Genomic DNA, 19,219 nt, shown 5'->3' on the forward strand with positions numbered 1-19,219 from the left:
TCCCAGATGAGGGCTCACTCAGCAGCCGCGGAGCAGAAGCCAGGGGGAGTTGCAGTGACGCGCCCGTGAGCTCCGCCGGCAGCCAGCCGTGCCTGAGTGACCGAGTGGTGGTAGGGGGAGATAGGCCTCCAAACCTTGGAGGGCCTGAGATGTCCCCAGAGAGGTGGCGCCTGACACCCAACCTGACATATAGACACAGAAATACAGGCACACACATATACAAACATCCATTCCCACCCTCATGCTCTCATATGCACTTACTCCACACTCAACCAACGTGGAGACAGACATAAAGAGACGCTGTACACACGATCACACTCCCCAAGCGTACCCTACAAACCGGGTCTAGGTACCCTTGCCCCTGGAGGGGGAACTGCACCCAGACCCAGGTGGTATTACCCTTTTCCCTGCGGTGGGGGGAGGCAGACCGCCCCGACTCCGCAGCAGCAGGGAGGCCCCACACCCCAGACCGCAGTCGGACGGCCAACTCCTCCTCCTAGCCCCCCCCGCTCCAGCAGGTCGCAGAGAATGGGGGTGAGAGAAGACTCCAAACCTCCCTCCACCCGCTCATTGTAGTGTTGATGGATTATATCTATATATATCTATATATATATATATATATATATATATATATATATATATATATATATTTATATATATATATATATATATATATATATATATATATATTATATATATATATATATATATATATATATATATATATATATATATATATAAAACAAAACACAAACACACATAACATATAATATAATTGCAAGGAGGTATTTCTGTAGTCTATTGATTACTAGATAAGGGGTGGGATTAAATAAGCTTATGCTTCTTCCTGCTCCTTTTTGAACATGACAGTTATTTGTAGATGTGGTTGCTCGTTTTCCTTTTGTTTTGCTTTGTTTGTTTGTCTCTTTTTAATTCTATGTGTTTGTACTTTTTCAACATGTTCAAAATAAAGATTCAATCAATCAATCAATCAATCAAACGTCGTAGCAGCTACCTCTGCTTACCACAAACACACTTCTCTGCCACGTTGTACCTGTCAGTACTCACACAGCGGATATATGTGCGCAATACGTGGTTCTGGGAAATCAGGCGGTTAACTGTCAGAGGAAGTGAATTACCGACGTTTATGCAGAGAAGAAAGCAGCGATGCCTGAATCAACCGAGCACGTTGAGGGAGGAAATATGTCTCCCATTTCCCCCCTCAACGAGGACACTGAGGACGAGGACGTTGGGGGGGCAAATACGACTCCTATGTGTCCCCCCAACGAGGACGTTAAGGACGAGGATGTTGAGAGCGCAAAAACGACTTGTACTTGCCCGCCCAAAGTTCACCCCCTATTAGTTGTAGGTGCAGTTTGTCTAATTGTAGGTGCTCTAGTAGTTGGTCTACCAGCTTTTATCCTTTATTTGAAGGGTAAAAGTGAGTGTGTCAAGGAACCCAGTGCTGATTGCACCCACTGTTGTTTACGTGTGTGTGTGTGTGTGTGTGTGTGTGTGTGTGTGTGTGTGTGTGATCAGATCCCATCATTAACTTCAAAGACCCGGATCTAAGACCTGTTTTGTTCCCAACTGAAAAATCAGTATTGTTACTGACATCGTCTGTACTGACAACATAGAGGCATATAGGGAATAATATCAGTACAATATCAGGGTAAAGCGTGTAGACATGCTGGTCCAACATGTGGATATCACACTTTGCCTCTCCTAATTTAAACGCATACTTGTGTTGCAGTAAGCTGCAGTACCAACAGTGATATTTTATTTCAAGCCAACATGAAAAGAAATTTTTAAAGATTTTTTTGCTGCAGATTGTGAAGAACAATGCATACTATTCAGTCAGTTAAACACTGGAATGTATCTGGAGTGTATCTTATTCGAATGATTAGTGGCATATGGGGTGGCTGTAGCTTAGGTAGTAGAGCGGGTCACCTCTTAACCGGTTGTTGGTTCGATCCCAGTCTGCATGCCAAATATCCTTGGGCGAGATACTAACCCCAGGTTGCTCTCCCATGCATCCATCGGAGTGTGAATGGTTTGGATGGTAGTTAGGTAGCACTGAAAACCTGGGTGAATGAACAAGTTGTATAAAGCCCTTTGCTAGTAGAAAAGCCATTTACTATATTACGAAAACATTTACATGTAAATGCATATCAGCTAACTAGCATAACCCTTGGTATCAACTTGTTTAGGTCACAATTCTAGTATCAAGTCTTCCCAGTCCCCTAAAGAATATCAGCTTACATTCACCATTTTTCTGATTCTGTCATTTCTTTTTTTAATTACTCAGCTTTTTCTCGTGTAGCGTTCAATTCAGTTAATTTAAACCTTGTAATCTTCAGTCTTATTTAAGCTTTTTTTGCTACAACTTTTAATATTTTTCTCAGTTTTTTTGTTTGAAACAGTATGTAATAATTTACTTCCACTTTTTTTTTTATCTGCAAACACAATGCTACTGTCTTTTCTGCATTTTCTGCATACAAATTTTAACTTTCTCACTAATGTATAAGTCTTTGGATCAAAATAAAGTTGGTCCTCCTTATTCACCTAAATTCAGTGCAGGTTCAGTGCAATTACCAAAACCTAACACAGGATTAAATCCTTTCACTTTTAAACTGCTGTTTAAATTGCGTTTCTACTGAAACTGAGCGCTCAAAGTGCTTAGTTCCATCAGAGAGCTTTGTGGTCAGCTTCATCTGTCCAGCATCAAACCCTATGGAAAAAATCTTGTGTGTGATATTTGACATATTTAACTTGGTGGTTAAATACTGAAATGAGGACTCTTCTTTCTGTGATAGATGGTTAAATTGGAATTCATGCTCTTATTTCCTCCCACTTGGACGATTGCAACTGACTTTACACTGGTCTCAGTCAGTCCTCTCTGCCCTGTCTCCAGCTTGTCCACAGTCCTGATGCTAGGCTCCTCACAGACACCCGAAAAAGTGGATTTAGGATTTATACAATTTAAGACCCACCTGTTTGTCTGGAAATGATCACGTTAATTAAAAAAAAACAGCTTTTTGTTTATCGAGTGTTTTTTTTCTTCCATTTTTATAGACAATAACATTTGAACATAAACAACAAAAGGAGGACCAACCAAACAAAAATAAATAAATCAGGGAGATTAGGCCATTTAGGTATAAGTTTGACATACACAAGGTTACAAGTTGAAAATTATGTACAACCTGGATACATATTATTACCAGAGATAATATAAAGGAATACCACAAGACTAGAGAGTAATTTCTCAGAAAGAAAATGTTTCCATTTCTTCAAGTATTGCTCACATTTTTCTGAGGACAGTCTCAAGGAGAAGGTTAGTCGCTCCATAACGTGAATTTCTTGTAGTATTTCTGTCCAGTCCGAAACAGTTGGAGGTTCCTTTTTCAGCCACTTGTGTGTTATAGCTTTTTGGCTGACCACCTGAAATACCTGTAGCAGGTATCTGTCTTGTTTCTTCAGTCCAATTGGGATGTTGGCTAAGTAAAAGACACTGAAACTCCTCTCAAGATGTAACCCAGTTATCTGCTTGGTTCTTTAGACCACTTCTGTCCAGTAGGGGGCGATTTTAGGACATTCTCCAAAAATATGGAAGTGGCCTACTGAAGTTTATGGAGTTCTTTAATCTTAGGGGTGATTAAAAAAACCTCAGAGTTTTGTTTCCAGGTGAACTCTCTCCATGGATCGGAGCTTGAAGTAGTGGCTGTGGTTTTACATATTTTAGACCAATCTTCTTCAGATGGATTTATTCCAGCCTCTTTCTCCCATCTGAGTTTAATGTAGGTGGTAGACAGTTTCCTTTCTGTCTGTAGTATTGAGTAGGTCATAGAGATTTGTTTTGTCAGTTTCCCTTTACATGCATTTATAAATATTTGCACTAATGGCTATTTCTCCTTGGACACAATATCTGTATTAAAATTATGTCTTAATTGGAGATATCTAAAGAAGGTTGTAACTGTCTGACATTTGTTGAAAGGTATCGACACCTTATTGAGATGATATTTTTCAGTATGCGGTAATACCAAAGTTTCACCAATATTTAAACCTACTATCAGTTTTTGCGGGGGTGAATTTTGTGTCATATGCTGGCCAGTGTAGTATTCTTGCATCACTTTCTTTTTTTTCTGCTCTTGACGAAGGCGGTCGCACTTTTCTCCTCTCCTCCTCTCCCTTAGCTTCCCTGCTTAGCCTCTTATGTCCTTGTCTAGTCTCGTGTATTACTTTTCCCTGGAACACTCTCTCACAGTCTGTTCTCTAAAACCTAAAAGAGGAATTATGGATTTGATCAACTGGTCCCTAAATGCAATTGACACCCCTTTCTCAACAAGATGTTTGGGCTCGGGTGAGCCTGAGTGCTGAAGATATCTACCTATTCGGAACCATGATAACAGGGTTCTGGCTGATCGGAGCTGGCTTGGCCCTGACTTATCGAAGGATTAAGAAAGCGGAACGGGCTGTTCAAACCCCCACAAGGCTGCCCGCTGGGATTGGAACGATGGGAGAGGCGTGAGTTTCTCAAAATGGGCTCATTGAGTCAGCACGGATAAGATCTTGGAGAGGCTGACGGCTGCTGTGAATACTCAGAATAAGATCTCTGACTGCACACTGGATACATCTCGGAAGGGCTAGCTCGGAATAACATCTCTGGGCGCAAATTGGATGACATCTCGGGGAGGCTCACTGCCGTGAGTTCTCAGAATCGGCTCCTTGAGCACAAGAAATGGCAACATCACAGAACGCAAGTATGGTGAAGCTCGCGGCTCTCCAACGGGAGATTGAGAGACCAGTGTTGGACTGTAGAACTGCTTTGAAATTCATATGAGTTGTTCGCACTAAAGTAAAAACCACCATCACTTCACGCGGATACCCCCTTTGGCCCCAGCTGCAGTGGTCTCAAGGCTGGAGCTGAACAACACCCTGATAACGACCTTTGAGTCTGTTCTTTCCCATTCCATGCAAGGCCACCTGGGTTGGCTGGAAGACTGTTTACTTAGCCTGGCAGGGCGAAGGACACTGTCTCAGCTGAACTCTGGACACGCACACACATACATATACACTGATATGCACACACTCATCCCCCCTCCCTTTCCAAATGCCTTCGATGCTTATTCCCTTCCGATGCTGACGGGGATCAAGGAGACCAGCGCACAGGCTGCAGGCTGCAGGCTCGGATGTACTGTCTAATTCGGCTGTCTCTCACCCTTTACCCACTCCTGTTGCTTGTCATGTGTTTCTTTGGCGTATTAAGGGTTGTTTCATGATCTTTGTGCAGAGGTGGTTTTTTTCTGTTCTCAAACTGATCTCCCTGTTGGAGCTCAGTCTGGGGGGAGTTATTTTTTTTCTCCTTATCTTTCCTCATGTGGTGCATTTTCCATTGTTATACCTCTCTGACCTGTCTTTCCCATTTGATGTTTTGTGTAATGTATGTATGGTCGGAGGGTAAGATGACGCTGCCATTGCGTGCAATAGGTTGGTTAATTAGGTTAATTTGATTGTGGGACGTGATTGAGATTAAAATTCAGTGAACTGTGCGTCCCTAGCACATGCATCAACGAAGACAACACATCGTCGTGTTATTCAGTCATGGCAATTTAATTGTGGGACATTATAATTTTAATAAAGATTAAAATTTAATTGTGCACACATGATAACAATAACACTAAAGTGATAACAATGAACTGTTTCAGGGACATTCTTCAGAAAGGCGGCTCTGCAGTAGATGCTGCCATTGCTGCGCTGCTGTGCACCTCCATCATCAACCCACAGTGCGCAGGGATCGGAGGCGGGGTCATATTCACTGTGATGGACAGCTCTGGTAACAAAACACCCTTGCTCCTCTTAGCTCAGCCCTGCTGGGGAATAACATAATAATATGTCATCTTTTCAAAGGTAAAGTGAAAATCATCAACTCCAGAGAGACTGTCCCCAGAAATGTGAACTCTGACCTGCTTAAGTTGTGTCGTAAAACCACAGAGCAGACCACGGAGTGGCTACAAGGTGGGCTGTTTTTCTGCCATAATGCTAATATTTATAATGTTTTAGTCTAATCTGCTCTTGGACTCACCTTTATGCCACAGTTAATTTATTCTGTACAGGTGGCTGCTAATGCACACTGAGTCATTCCTCTTTCCTCAAGAAAGCAAAACAGAAATGATAAAAAAGAGAGCAAACCACTACAGAGGGTTTGGCCGTTGGCATTTATTAAAGACAGCGAGTCAGTTTCCTATATGACATCTGTCAGAGTAATCGAACATAAACACAATGAAACACATGCTAATTAGTTTCAGAAAAAGCCAGAGAGATTGGAGTAGTTAGATCTTTCTCCAAACAGGTCTTAACAGGTCTTTCTCCAAATCATGCACAAGATGTAACACAAAAATGTTAAAGCTGTAGTCAGTTATCTGTAGAGGTTTTTTTTTTTTAATTCAGCACTTTAGTCTGCAAGACAAACTCAAGATATGAAGGATCATACCTTTGTTTTATCACCTGAGAGGGTTCTTGTCATCAAAGAAGCGAAGGAAAGAGACAGCATGACAGGTATCTCGTTAAAATGTCATCCTCCTCCTCACCTCAAACCTCATCTACTGAACAAAAGTCAGGACTCTAACACACTAAGGAGTGCATAAGCATTATTATTTAATTACTGTAAACAGACTGGACAATCAGCGCTTCCAACTCCAGGCAGTCAACAAACCAGCTAAAGTACAACAGCTGGTGATAAGCTAACATTAAAGCTTTCTTGCCAGAATGCTGTCCCATCTTTCCCATTTTCTGGTCTTCAATTAATGTAAATTCCTCCCCAAGACCAATCTTAACTCTCCTCACAAGTCGATCTTTATCAGTCATTGTTTCTAATTTGGCTAATCTCCACTCGTTCCCTGGCAGATTATCTGTCTGTGGAGGTGAAGCTGGAAATGTTGTGAGATGCTAAAGTGGGGCCAGAGACACAGGCTGCTGTGGATGCACATGTCCCTGTCCCTTATGTTGCTGTCAGCAGAGTACAAATGACCTTCATGCATTACTCCCTGATTGTCTATAGTGTGTTGACTTTGAAGGGAAGCTGTGGATCCATATGTAGAATCAGCATAGTCTCTGTTAAGAAGCGTCTTTTGACAGCATTTGAGTATGGGATGGACAGCAATAAGAACTGGGAGTAGTTATTGGAGCAGTTCACTTGTGTCAGACATAAAAAAAAATTAAGAAAATAGAAATTAGAATATGTGTGAGAAAGATGAATCAAGAAAAGAAAGGGGGCTACAGACACCATTTATTTATGGGGCCCAGAGTTCTGTGCTACACTCCTGCACACAGGCTGCATAAACAGTAAGAAAAGTAAATATAAGATATGCTAAATGCTTCTTTGAGCCAGAAATAGTGTAAATATAGTGAAATAAACTAAAAGTAAGTGTAGGATGCAAAATGTTATTTATATGTATGTTAGTTAGTTTATATGTTAGTTATTTACACCAAATTATAACAGACATCATCTCAGATTTAAAGGTCAGGACCTTACAGTTTACTTAAAACACGAGCAAATGTATGTGGGACTTTCCAGCACTGACTATCCATTATCTGTCTAACCAGATAGCAGATGGATTGGGGTTCCTGGGGAAATTCGAGGTTATGAAGCGGCACACCGGCTTTATGGGAAGTTGCCGTGGGCCGACCTCTTTCAGCCGACCATCAAATTAGCCAGAGAAGGATTCCCTATTCCTTACTACCAAGGTCAACACATCCCACGCATTAATAATACGTCAATACGGTATGAAAAACACCCACAATGTGATTTCAAAAATACAAAGAGCAAACAATGAATGTTTCAGCTTTATTTCACTGTCTTTGTCTTTTAGGGAGTTATATTTAGATAAAAATGGGAACCTGCTTAAGACCGGTGATACTGTGAAATTTGAGAAACTGGCTGACACTTTGGAGACGATCGCAAACGAGGGACCAGATGTGTTTTACAACGGAACAATAGCAAAGAATTTAATCAGTGACATTCAGGATGCAGGTATTATCAGACGGGTTTCATCCTGCTCTCTTTCTGACCGTTTTCTATGTCTGCCAGGCACAATGATCTAATTACAAATTAGAAAATTAATTGGCTCTATAAAAATCTGTCATCTCTCAAAGGCCACACTGTGATCTGTCTGGATCCATTCAAAGTCTTGATTATGAAATGCATTGTGTTCATTTTTGCTCAACAAAATCATTTGTTTCACTGGTTTTGCTCAGGAGGAAAACTCACACTGGAGGACTTGGCATTGTATCAAGCTAATGTGACTGATGCTTGGAATATTTCTTTGGAAGAGTACCGGATGTACTTCCCTCCGCCCCCTGCAGGGGGAGCCATACTCAGCCTCATCCTCAACATCATGAAAGGTTCCTGATTGTTGCTTCTAGCATGTAGAGTGTTTAATAAGGATCATTTTCTTATATGAAACAATCTTTACAAATGTGATACACTAAGAAATGATGTTTTAAATGAAATAAATAACAATTATTTATATTTTCAGGATACAAAATGAATTCAGAACCTAAGACGACTGATGAAAAGATTTTGTTTTATCACCGTTATATTGAAGCTTTAAAATTTGCCAATGGATTAAAGAAACATATCAGAGATCCAAACTTCAGCTCAGATAAAGTAAGTATCTCAAAATCCTACAGATTTGCACCTGCTTTATTGCATATAGTATGATTATATTTAAGTGACTAAATGGGTAAAAGGAGCAATACCACATCAGCCTCTGCTCTGCCTGAACCCACTGCTCCACCCCCGCCTGCAGCTCATCCACAAACCACATCCCACCACAGTTGGTTTATGCACACTGATAATGAGTTGTGGTCTGAAGTGTTGTTTTTTTGTTTTTGTTTTGTTTTTTGTAATATCTCTGAGCATTGCACAGTCGGACTTTGGGTTAATTTGCTGCAGTGAGATTGTGACTTTGTGTTAATGATCAGTTTATCAAGGGCATTTGCATATCACTACCGGTACTTACCCTCTTCTATAAGCTCTTATAGAAGCACTGAGGATGTACTTATTATTTTAAGATAAGATAAGATAACTCTTTATTGTCATTGCACAGTCATACATAGTACAGTAGTACAATGAAATTGGAAAAACTGTCCTACGTCGGCACTACATATAACACAACACGACACGATATGACACATCACAACGTAACAAACAACACAACACAGTATATTAACTTAGTATAAAAAAGAAGAATAAGTGTATGTGTATTGCACACTGTTATTATTGCACATTAATTATTATTGCACCTTGTTATAAATATAAATATTATTGTTATCGTTTTAAACATTGTTACCTCCCCCTAAAAAGTCCAGGGAGGTATCCAGTCAGGTCAGCTATTTACATTGATCAGGGCTATTGCCCTGTTGTAACAGCTGTCCTTGAGTCTATTTGTTCGGGACCTCAGCAGCCTGAACCTCCTGCCAGACGGCAGCAGCTTAAACACCCGGTGTCCTGGGTGTGTGCAGTCCCGTAGGATGCTGCGTGCCCTCTTGAGACAGCGAGTGCTGTACAGGTCCTTCAGGGAGGGAAGAGGATGTCCAATGATTTTTTGGGCCATGTTGATGACCCTCTGGAGTGTGCTGTGGTGCAGCTGGAGAACCACACACCGATGCAATATGTCAGCACACTTTCAATGGAGCAGCGGTAGAAGACGGTCAGCAGCTCCTTCTTCAGGTCCATTTTTCTGAGGATTCTCAGAAAGTGGAGACTCTGTTGGGCCTTCTTTAAGACCGCAGAGGTGTTAGAGCTCCATTGGAGGTCTGTGTCTATGTGCACACCCAGAAACTTGAAACTGGAGACCCTTTCCACGCACTCCCCGTTGATGCTGACAGGCTGCAGCTCGGACTTCCTCCTTCTGAAGTCAACTACCAGTTCTTTTGTTTTGGTGGTATTGAGGTCCAGGTTGTTGTCTGCACACCAATCTGACAGCCTCTGAACTTCAGCTCTGTATGCAGTCTCATCTCCCCCTGAGATGAGCCCCACCACAGTGGTATCATCTGCAAACTTGATGACTGTGTTGTCTGGGTGGGAACTAACACAGTCATGTGTGTACAGAGTGTACAGTAGGGGACTCAGTACACAGCCTTGTGGAGAGCCGGTGTTGAGGCTGAGGGCTGAGGAAAGATGAGGCCCCACTCTAACTCTCTGTACACGGTCTGAGAGGAAGTCTCTGATCCAGCGGCAGGTGGTGGAAGGAAGTCCAATTTCCAGCAGTTTATCTATTAGTCTGTCCGGGAGTATCGTATTGAAAGCAGAGCTAAAGTCAACAAAGAGCAGCCTGGCGTAACGGCCCTGCACTTCCAGGTGAGAGATGGTGGTGTGGAGCGTTGTAGCAATGGCATCTTCAGTTGATCTGTTAGCTCTGTATGCAAACTGGAGCGGGTCGAGTACTCTATGCATTTTACTGCATAGAGTACTCTGAAAAAATGCTTTGTGTCTCAGCCTTTCCCAGTAACTCTGCATTTTTATTTCAGCACAATTCTGAGCAGTGATGTAACTTTTAAAACCTATAAGTATAAATAAATGTTTTTAAAGCAGATAAACCTAAATTACTTTTATATTTGTCTCAAAGTATTTTAGTATGTATTATTATTCATATTATGATTATTGTTAATTTTGTGTAATTCCGATGCTCTGTATTTCACACAGATGGCAAAGAATTTGACAGAGGATAGCTTTGCCAACCACATACGGAGCTTGATCAGCAGCGACAAGACTCACGATCCCCAGTATTACGGCAAAAACTCATATCTGGACAGCATCGGCACCACACATGTATCTGTGCTGGCTGAAGATGGATCTGCTGTGTCTGTCACCAGCAGCATCAACGATGAGTCAGTACCTGCATCATTCTGTTTCACTGTTAGAAACCAGCTGACTTTTCCACAACAGTGTCACAGGGTTTAGACCTAGTTCATTTAATGTTTACTCTTTACAGATTTGGGTCCAATGTCCTCTCTTCAAGCACTGGAATCATCCTCAACAACCACCTAAATGACTTCTGTGGTAGAGCTGATAACATCTTTCATGGTAAGGGATCAGCAGGATTCCTTCTAAATTTAATATTTAATAACAAATATTCTGGACCTCTGAGTTCTGATAGTACTAATTTGCAATTTTAATTCATCTTCTAAACTAATGTGTTAAGCGTGGTTAATATAACATATACTTGATAAATATGCATGTTTGTACATATTAGCGTGTCGCAACATAAGAAATTTGAAAGAAAATACAACAACACCTGGGGAAACTGCACACCATGAATTTTTAATCTAATAGTACCAAAAAAAGCACCACTGAGGAAATTTGCGGAGAAAATGTCATTTCATAATTCATTGTGGCGCATCATGTTTTGTTGATCATGAAAATGGTCAACAAAACTGCCAAACCAAAGCACATCAGGTAAATTTGAATTAAAATGGCATTTTTCATTTAATGTCATAGCCTGCTGAAATGTTTTGAATGTTTAAGAACAGGCACAGTTGAGCTCTGAGTGAACTTCTATAAACACAAATTACATAAACTCTCTAAATCTGTCCTCAGCTGGTCACAGCAGATGACTGCCCCTCTGTGAGCCTGTTGCTGTTGGAGGTTTCTTGCTGTTAAAAGGGAGTTTTTCCTTCCCACTGTCACCAAATAGGGGCTCATCTTATTGTTGGGTTTTGTCTCCATTGAAGTGGGTTAACCTTAGAGATGGGCCGATCTGATATTACGTATCGGTCCGATACTGACCTAAATTACTGAATCGGATATCGGAGAGAAATAAAAAATGTAATCCAATCCACTGAATATCACAAAAGCACCTCACAAAAATTGCGACATAGCGTAACCCAGCTTATAACCTTGTAGCACATCGGAGCAGTATGCGTCACGTGATAGAGTGGATGTAGCGTGCAGTACCGATCAGCAGTCTGGATGAGCAAAGTTTTGCCACAGGGCCAGGTAGGGCATGAACAGGGAGAGGGGGCACAAAGACATACTTTTCTTTCTTATTCTAATGTCTAGTTTAAAAAAAATTATCTGAATCTTACAACCAAAGTTTTCATCTGATGCAAAAATGTATAGAAATCCATTATTGTATATAGTAACTATTAAGCATCATGAGGTGGAGGGTGATTCCCTTTTATTATTTTTATTTCTTTTTTTTGTTGGGAATTGGTAACCCTATTAGTTTGGTTCTTTAAAATTGCTGCTAAGTACTTTTTAACATATCAGAATAGGGAGGATGGTGTAGGTTCATGTTTATTAGATTGATCAGTTTTGCTGAACTATGAAATATTTCGGGTGCAGTGCATTTTTTGCACACAGGTATAACAGAATGGCTTTAGCTTGATCTCATCATTCCGAGATTCATGGAGACATTTTGGACTGTAGTTTTGTCCTGCTATTCAAGGTCTTTGTTGTATTTCTCAGGGGAGCGGCCTCCCTCCAATATGGCCCCTTCTGTGCTGAAGTCTCCGTCGAAGACGCTGGTGATTGGAGGGTCTGGTGCTGAAATGATTCCACCGGCAGTGGCCTCGGTATGTATGCATGGTACACACACAAAGGTGCCATTATATATTAAATAAAATAAATTGATACGGACTGATGCCCGTCTTTGCTGCATCATAGCAACAAGATTCTTCGACCTAATTTATCCTGTAATCATCACATTCAGAGCAAGGACTAATAGACTCACGCACAGCTGTTACCCAACTGCAATAACACATCTGAATACTACAGAATGTCCGCCATGCCACTCTTGTGTTAATCTATGCACGGTCTGAAGCATGACTGTGGGAATACTTAGTATTTTAAGTATTCTATCTATTTTATTTATTGAATTTTAGTGTTTTTTTTATATTTGATATTACTAGGGATGATGCAATGATCGGGGACCATTCTTAATGTCGTCGGTCTCATGACAATGACTATAAAGTTTTTTGATTTTGATTCTGATTCTGAAATCCACCCTCCTCAAGAGTTCAATAATTTAGGCAGTTATGTTTATACAAATACTAAATGTATGTTTAGTGTCTTCATACAGGTGTTTTTTCTTAACCTGGAAACCTGAGTACGGCAGCAGAAGACAGGCCAAGCTTTGGCTAAAATTCACGGCTGGACACCAGAGTTGTCCCCACCCCTCCCGGAAATCAAAAAAAGAGAGAATGTAGTTTTAGGCAGGTTTTTCTCGCTGAACTGCTCTGGGTGCTGTGTCCCTGAATCTCACCAGTGTTAACCTCTGGCGGAAGACATGGGGAAAAGGAAAAGATGTTCCTGGTAAAGGACTGAAACAAATAGAATCACACACAACCAGAGAAAGGTATGAGAAGTGTGAGGAACAGACACATGTGCGTGTTAGAGAAATGCCTCGTTTGAGAAAAAGTTAAATTAACCCATATACAGACGCACCCATACATGCAATGAAGAAACAGCTTACATACATGTGCACGTACATGCAAGGTTAAAGTAGCGACACTTAACATACACCTGTTTTTAAATGATATAGTTTATACATTACTGACAAATAAACTCTTTGGGTTGCAGGACAACAACGTAACGTCAAAAGACAAAGACACTGGTCTGATGATTAAGTGAGGACACGACAAATTTAGTGGTTAAAAGGGTCGACTTGGGACATGTTTTGGTTGATTGTTTAAGACAAATGACTACTGAATGGTAGAAAATTCTTTTTTAGGTTTCTAAACAGGATCTTAAGAATTTTAACACGTACCTGTGTTGTCCTGTCAACTTGAGGGGTTATGAGTTGATCATATGGTGAGAAAAAACAAAAAAAAACAAAAAAGGGGGGAGACGAGATCTCGTTGTTTCTCCCCTCTCTGGATAACACAGCCAACACAACACAGCCAACACAACATCATTTTCCTGTTCGCCTGTTTTGTTTTGTTTTTGTTTTTTCTGAAAGCCGAAGCTGACCTGGACTCCTACCCTCCCCTCTACCATCGTTGCCCTCTCCGCGACCATCTTTGACCCTTTGACCCCTGAAGGCCACAGCAGCTGGACTCACAACAACAACTTGAGGATGTCAACAGTGCTGCAAAAGAGCGATCTCATGCAGTAGAGATGGAGAGCACTAAACCTAAAGCCCGTTTCACTACACGGGGGAAATTCCCAGGCTGCGTCAGCTGACAGAGCTGTGACGAGACGCGCATTAAGCCCGGAGGAAAAGGGAGGGTGAGCAAAAGAATGCTGACCTCTGAGAAGAGCCGAACAGCAGAGCTGCAGAAGGCCGTGGAGCAGAGTAAGGACAACATAAACAGACTCCAATCTGACGTGGAAGGAAAGACTCTGAGGTTTTTTGCCCTCAGTAAGAGCTTAAGGCATCAGAGCAGAAACTGAGCATGGCTCCGGAGGAGCTGGCTGCTAATTGAACTCATCAGTCAGACTTGGAGTTTCACGTACAGGACTTGTAATCAGGCGGAAGCTTGCTGGAGCAGGAGGTCGTCAGACTTGACGCAAAGCTCCAACAGCAGGAGTAAACCCTGAAAGACCATACAGAAGCAAAAGGGTCAAGGTACAAGGAGAAGATGCAGGCAGCTGCAACAACGGATGAAAACAGACCCAAAGAGGAGGGGAGGACCCTAGGCCATGCTTCAGGCCGCTGGTTTACCTAAACTACAGAACAGGAAGGTGATGAACACAAACATACACCAACACGCGAACACACACTTCTGCATGCGCCGACTTAGAATGAAGAGAAACACACACATGAACACTTATGCACTCGTTGAGGGAGTGAAAACTGATACATACCCATGCACTAAAATCAAAATGTTGATTTAATTTACTAAGAAGTGACACACAATGCTCCAGCTGCTGCAATGAAGAATGCTTTACTGACAAAGGCTCAATGCTGCACACAACAAAGTCAAATATAGAATATGCTATAATAATAAGCCCAGAGGGCATTTGTGTGGTCTGGGGAGCAGAGTCCGGAGCGGTTTGGTTATGAAAACGATGCCTGTGCGAGATATCTGGGGCTTAAGGCCTCGACTCAATTGTTCACTGTACACTAAAAAGAAAAGAAAACACTCTGAGCAGTGGTGCAGAGTGAAAAAGAGGAATTAACAGTGTGAGTCTTATTTCAGAGCGCCACGTCATTGTGATGGAGATTTAATAAAGGAGGAACACACGGACAAAGAAGAAGAGAAAGGGGGGGGCAGCCCTTGAGCACGATTGCCTGAGGCATTAAAGTTCTGTACTAAATTCTGGTTTCCAGTGTGAGAAAAGTCACGCAGTGCCAGTAGTAGAGCTAGGTTGAGTGATGATTCTAAATTACTGTAAGTAAATCATCGTACACCGTTCAAGTTTCATGATAACGGGGATCTAGACTTTGTTGAACCCTAGGCAATTTGAACAGGTAAAATTCGAGTGACCAAGTAGCAGTTGAATAGAAGTCATTGAATAAGTGTTGAAATAAACTGGCAGAATTAAGAGAATTAAAACATTTCAAGAGCTCAAATTACTTAATGGTTCAATTTTGTTTCACGAACGCAAAACATATAGGTTTAGGAATATGAAAAGGTTGAGGTGGTGTTGATTTGACTCTGTGTAGGTTTCGGTGGGTATTTTTATTGATGGGAGGAATATTCAGTGACAAGTCCTAAGACCCGGGCGTCTGCATTTTGTTTTTGTTATTTTTCATTTTATTTTGTTTTATATTTTGAACAGTGCACTGATTTTTGTTTGTGAATCTTTTCTTTAAGCAGATCTGCACATCGGAAATTACAAGCATTACACGTCGGCGAGAAAATTGTTGTAAGTGAGTTTCTCCGCATTGAAATGGGTTCTGGAGGAAACACTTGTGGGGACAATTAGAAACGAGAGTCCCTGTCTAAAAAAGGATTCAGCGAGGTAATCCAAACTCAAGTTCTTGTTTTCTTTTTGAGATGACGTCATTTTGCTGAGTGTGGAAACTAAATGCGACGACAGGTTTCACTATCAGCAAAGAATGGATAAATGGATGAAAGACTGGGAATAAAAACAAACGGACTGACTGGTAAAAGATGACAAGACTAGACCATGACTCAAGGTTAACCACCTCCACCTAGATAGGATAAAAGGGTGGATGAATTTATGTGTGTTTCTTTTTACAGGAGTAGAAGGATGACAAAATATTCGAGGATGAGTGAACCTGTAAATGCCATTTTTGTGTCTTGTGTTGCTTACAGAGGTAACTGCGCAGCGTTACCATTTACATTTTCTTCCCTACAGGGTTACAGTTTTAATGTTTTTCTATTACAGGATTTCTGGGCGGATGTGTGAAGAAACGGTGTTTATGGGTTAGGAGTTGGGGATGCTATTACACTGTATTCTGGTGAGAGTGTTGGGGGAGACACACCCTGTCTTGAAAACTGTGATTCTTTTACAGGAAATGTTTTTATAGCACCTATGGGATGTGGATGCCTGACTACGGTCAATGTGCTGCTAATGTTTGCTTTGCTTTGGTGAGAAGGGTGCAGTAGAAAACAGACAAGTGACATGGAAACAAGTAATAATAACAAATAACAAATTTGGGGACAGTTTGACCTAGAGCCCACTAACTGGCCATTAGGGGCTCTCTCTCTTGGAATAACATTGCCCAAAGGGTGAATAAAGCAAATTGTGGCAATAATAGTGATTTAATGATTGGAGAAACCTGAACATGATACTTGTCTGTTGTGCTGAATCGTTTATTACTCTTATGATTTGCAGGTGGGACCATGAAGATTTTTTGGTACAGATTGCAGGTTGTTGCTCATTATTGAAGTGTGCTCATAAAGGCAAAACCTATATAGGGGGTCTATAATTTGGTTTGTGTTTTAATAATTTAGGTATGGCAAAATTAAAGGTTTCTAGACAATTTAGGGAACGAGTGAGAAGCATAATTAGATGATCAGAAACTGAGTACTACACTCAAGTTAGAATTAAGAATGCCCAATTTGTTTGAGGTCTGTTGTTCATTTTTATACACACATTGCAAATGTGCTTATAAGGAGCTGGCACTTAGTCTGTGAAGGTCAAAAGCTTCATCCGACAACGGATCGGATTGATATATTGGTGCTATTGACTTCACGTGCAGAGGGTTAAATGCATGCACGCTTACACACATAACCATGGCATAGGATTGGAATAAACAAAGTCAACAACATTAGGTTAGGAGAGCCAGCGCAGGAGAGGTGTTGGCTTTCTGTCTCTTGCAGAGAAGGGAACAGACACCAGACGGGGACACGGAGATATGGGGATCCTTCACAGCAACTGGGGTCAAGTGTCATGGCCTTGGGGCTCCTTGATAAGATGGATCCCATAACCACAGCGATAACCAGGAAGGGGTTGGCGAAAACTAGAGACCAACGTGGTTCGAGAGGCTTTTGGCAAAAAGGGGGACACGGCGGTGACAACGGACAACAAACACACAGATCTGTGTAGCGACTGAAGGGTGGTCTAACCCCGGAAGACGAAGAAAGAAGAATCCGAGGGTGTTTCTTCACTCCAAGAGGAGGTGGTAAAGGGGCCTGAAGCGTGTCAGGCTGAAACTCGAGTCTGAAGCTAAAAGAACAGCTGGGTTGTGGGAAATTTGGAAAACAACGGAGGCGTTGGGATTGATAAGTGTCATAACGTGTTTGTTTGGTTTGGAAATAAATCCTGGTGTGAGTTGGGCTGGCAAGCCAGCCCAAAGAGGAGGAATGTGACCAGGAGATATTTTATTTTGGATTCTTATGATCACAGTTATAATCAGAAGTATCAATCATTAATCATTTACCATTGTTGAACCAGTTGACAGAATAATCTTTGAACCATATCTAGGTTAACATTAATCTACACAGATTATCAGTACTTCAATCAGTCTATTGTTGTTCTGTACTATTCATGTTATTTGCTTAAAGCTGTTTCACAGTTCTGTAATCACTCAGAAGCCTGTGGGGCCTGCTGGACCCTGCCTTGGTTCTATGTTCAGTTCTGCACGTACACAGGCCTTGAAAGTACATGCACGCTCTTATACAACACATGAATGTGTACACACACCCTTAGTAAGAATAGGAGGGTTGTCTGAGGACAGTTTTCTGATAGATATACTTTCACAGTAGACACGAATAGATATACACACATACACACAACACACACTGGTTTTCTCTGAGTGCTGGGCTGAGTGGAAACATCTGGAGGCCTTATAAGGAGAACTTGTGGAGTGAGGGGAACTTCCTGAGTTCTGAGAACTGACCGATACTTATCATGTGACTTGACGTCATCATTGTAATAAAAGCTTTGTGAGATGCTTGCTCGGGGGAGATCGGCTCTAAAAGGCTTGTGATGCTCATCTTCCCCATATGTACATATGTATAATAAAAATCACTATTCTGACATCTACTGAGACCATGCAGTCGTTTGTCTCTTCCTCAAATTCGAACCTTGACAATCCTCATAGATTTATTTTTTCTCTCCAAGGCGCTCATGAACCACCTTTGGTTTAGAAAGAGTCTTAAGGAGGCAATTGATACTCTGGTTGTTCTTGTAGACTCTAAAAGTGAAGTAAAACCTGAACCCAAGCTTGAAAAGGTAATTTATTCAATGTATTTAAATGATAAATTAATAAGTTCTACTTCTCTTGTTCCATCTGAGTCTCTCTCCTCTTTGCCCTGCAGGATGTAGTTGATGGTCTTGAAGCTAAGGGACATAAAATAGCAAAATTCTACAACACAGTTAACGCTGTGGAAAAGGCGGGCAGCTGTATCTCTGCATGGTCTGATGAAAGGAAAAAAGGCAAAGCAGCTGGTTACTGAGACCAAGAATCAGTGATGTTAGTTATAGAGTATGGTCTTAAGGTTATGATAGCAGAGCTGTTTGTTTTCATTTTTTCGAAATCTCTCAGTCAGAACATGGTGTATTATGTTTAAGTGGAAGCTAGCGAGCTAACTTCCTGCTAACTTCTAACTCTGTTAAATTTCATAAATTTAGACAGTTTGTAACTCTCAATGATGCCACAGTGATCGTTTGACTGTGGGACCCAGAAACAGTTAATGACATCAAACTTAAAGACCTGATAACTATTTCAAACTATTTACAGAACACCAATAGGAAAGGATGGTTTTGTTTTTTGTTTTTTAAATTTTTGCTGACAAGCAGAGGTGAAGTTTTTACTGTTTCTTCCCTCAGTAAACATAAACAACGATAGTATTCAGGAAA

General features: G+C 41.2%; 1 protein-coding gene across 1 annotated transcript; it reads left to right on the forward strand.

The window, feature by feature from the left end:
• The first annotated feature begins 1,156 nt into the window (after positions 1-1,156).
• Positions 1,157-19,161, forward strand: LOC146696132 (glutathione hydrolase 5 proenzyme-like). Its single transcript, XM_085474257.1, has 13 exons — positions 1,157-1,480; positions 5,463-5,480; positions 5,684-5,833; positions 5,908-6,015; positions 7,603-7,780; positions 7,869-8,029; positions 8,254-8,400; positions 8,535-8,665; positions 10,706-10,890; positions 10,995-11,086; positions 12,470-12,576; positions 18,482-18,592; positions 18,679-19,161. Exons 1-13 carry the CDS (start codon positions 1,168-1,170, stop codon positions 18,814-18,816), a joined length of 1,839 nt encoding a protein of 612 aa, XP_085330383.1. The 5' UTR covers positions 1,157-1,167; the 3' UTR covers positions 18,817-19,161.
• The last annotated feature ends 58 nt before the right edge of the window (positions 19,162-19,219 follow it).

The sequence above is a fragment of the Copadichromis virginalis genome, linkage group LG12 (genome assembly GCF_057382275.1).
Source record: "Copadichromis virginalis isolate Kocher_CV1m ecotype Utaka linkage group LG12, C_Virginalis_male_GT1.1, whole genome shotgun sequence".
In the NCBI taxonomy this organism is placed as follows: domain Eukaryota; kingdom Metazoa; phylum Chordata; class Actinopteri; order Cichliformes; family Cichlidae; genus Copadichromis; species Copadichromis virginalis.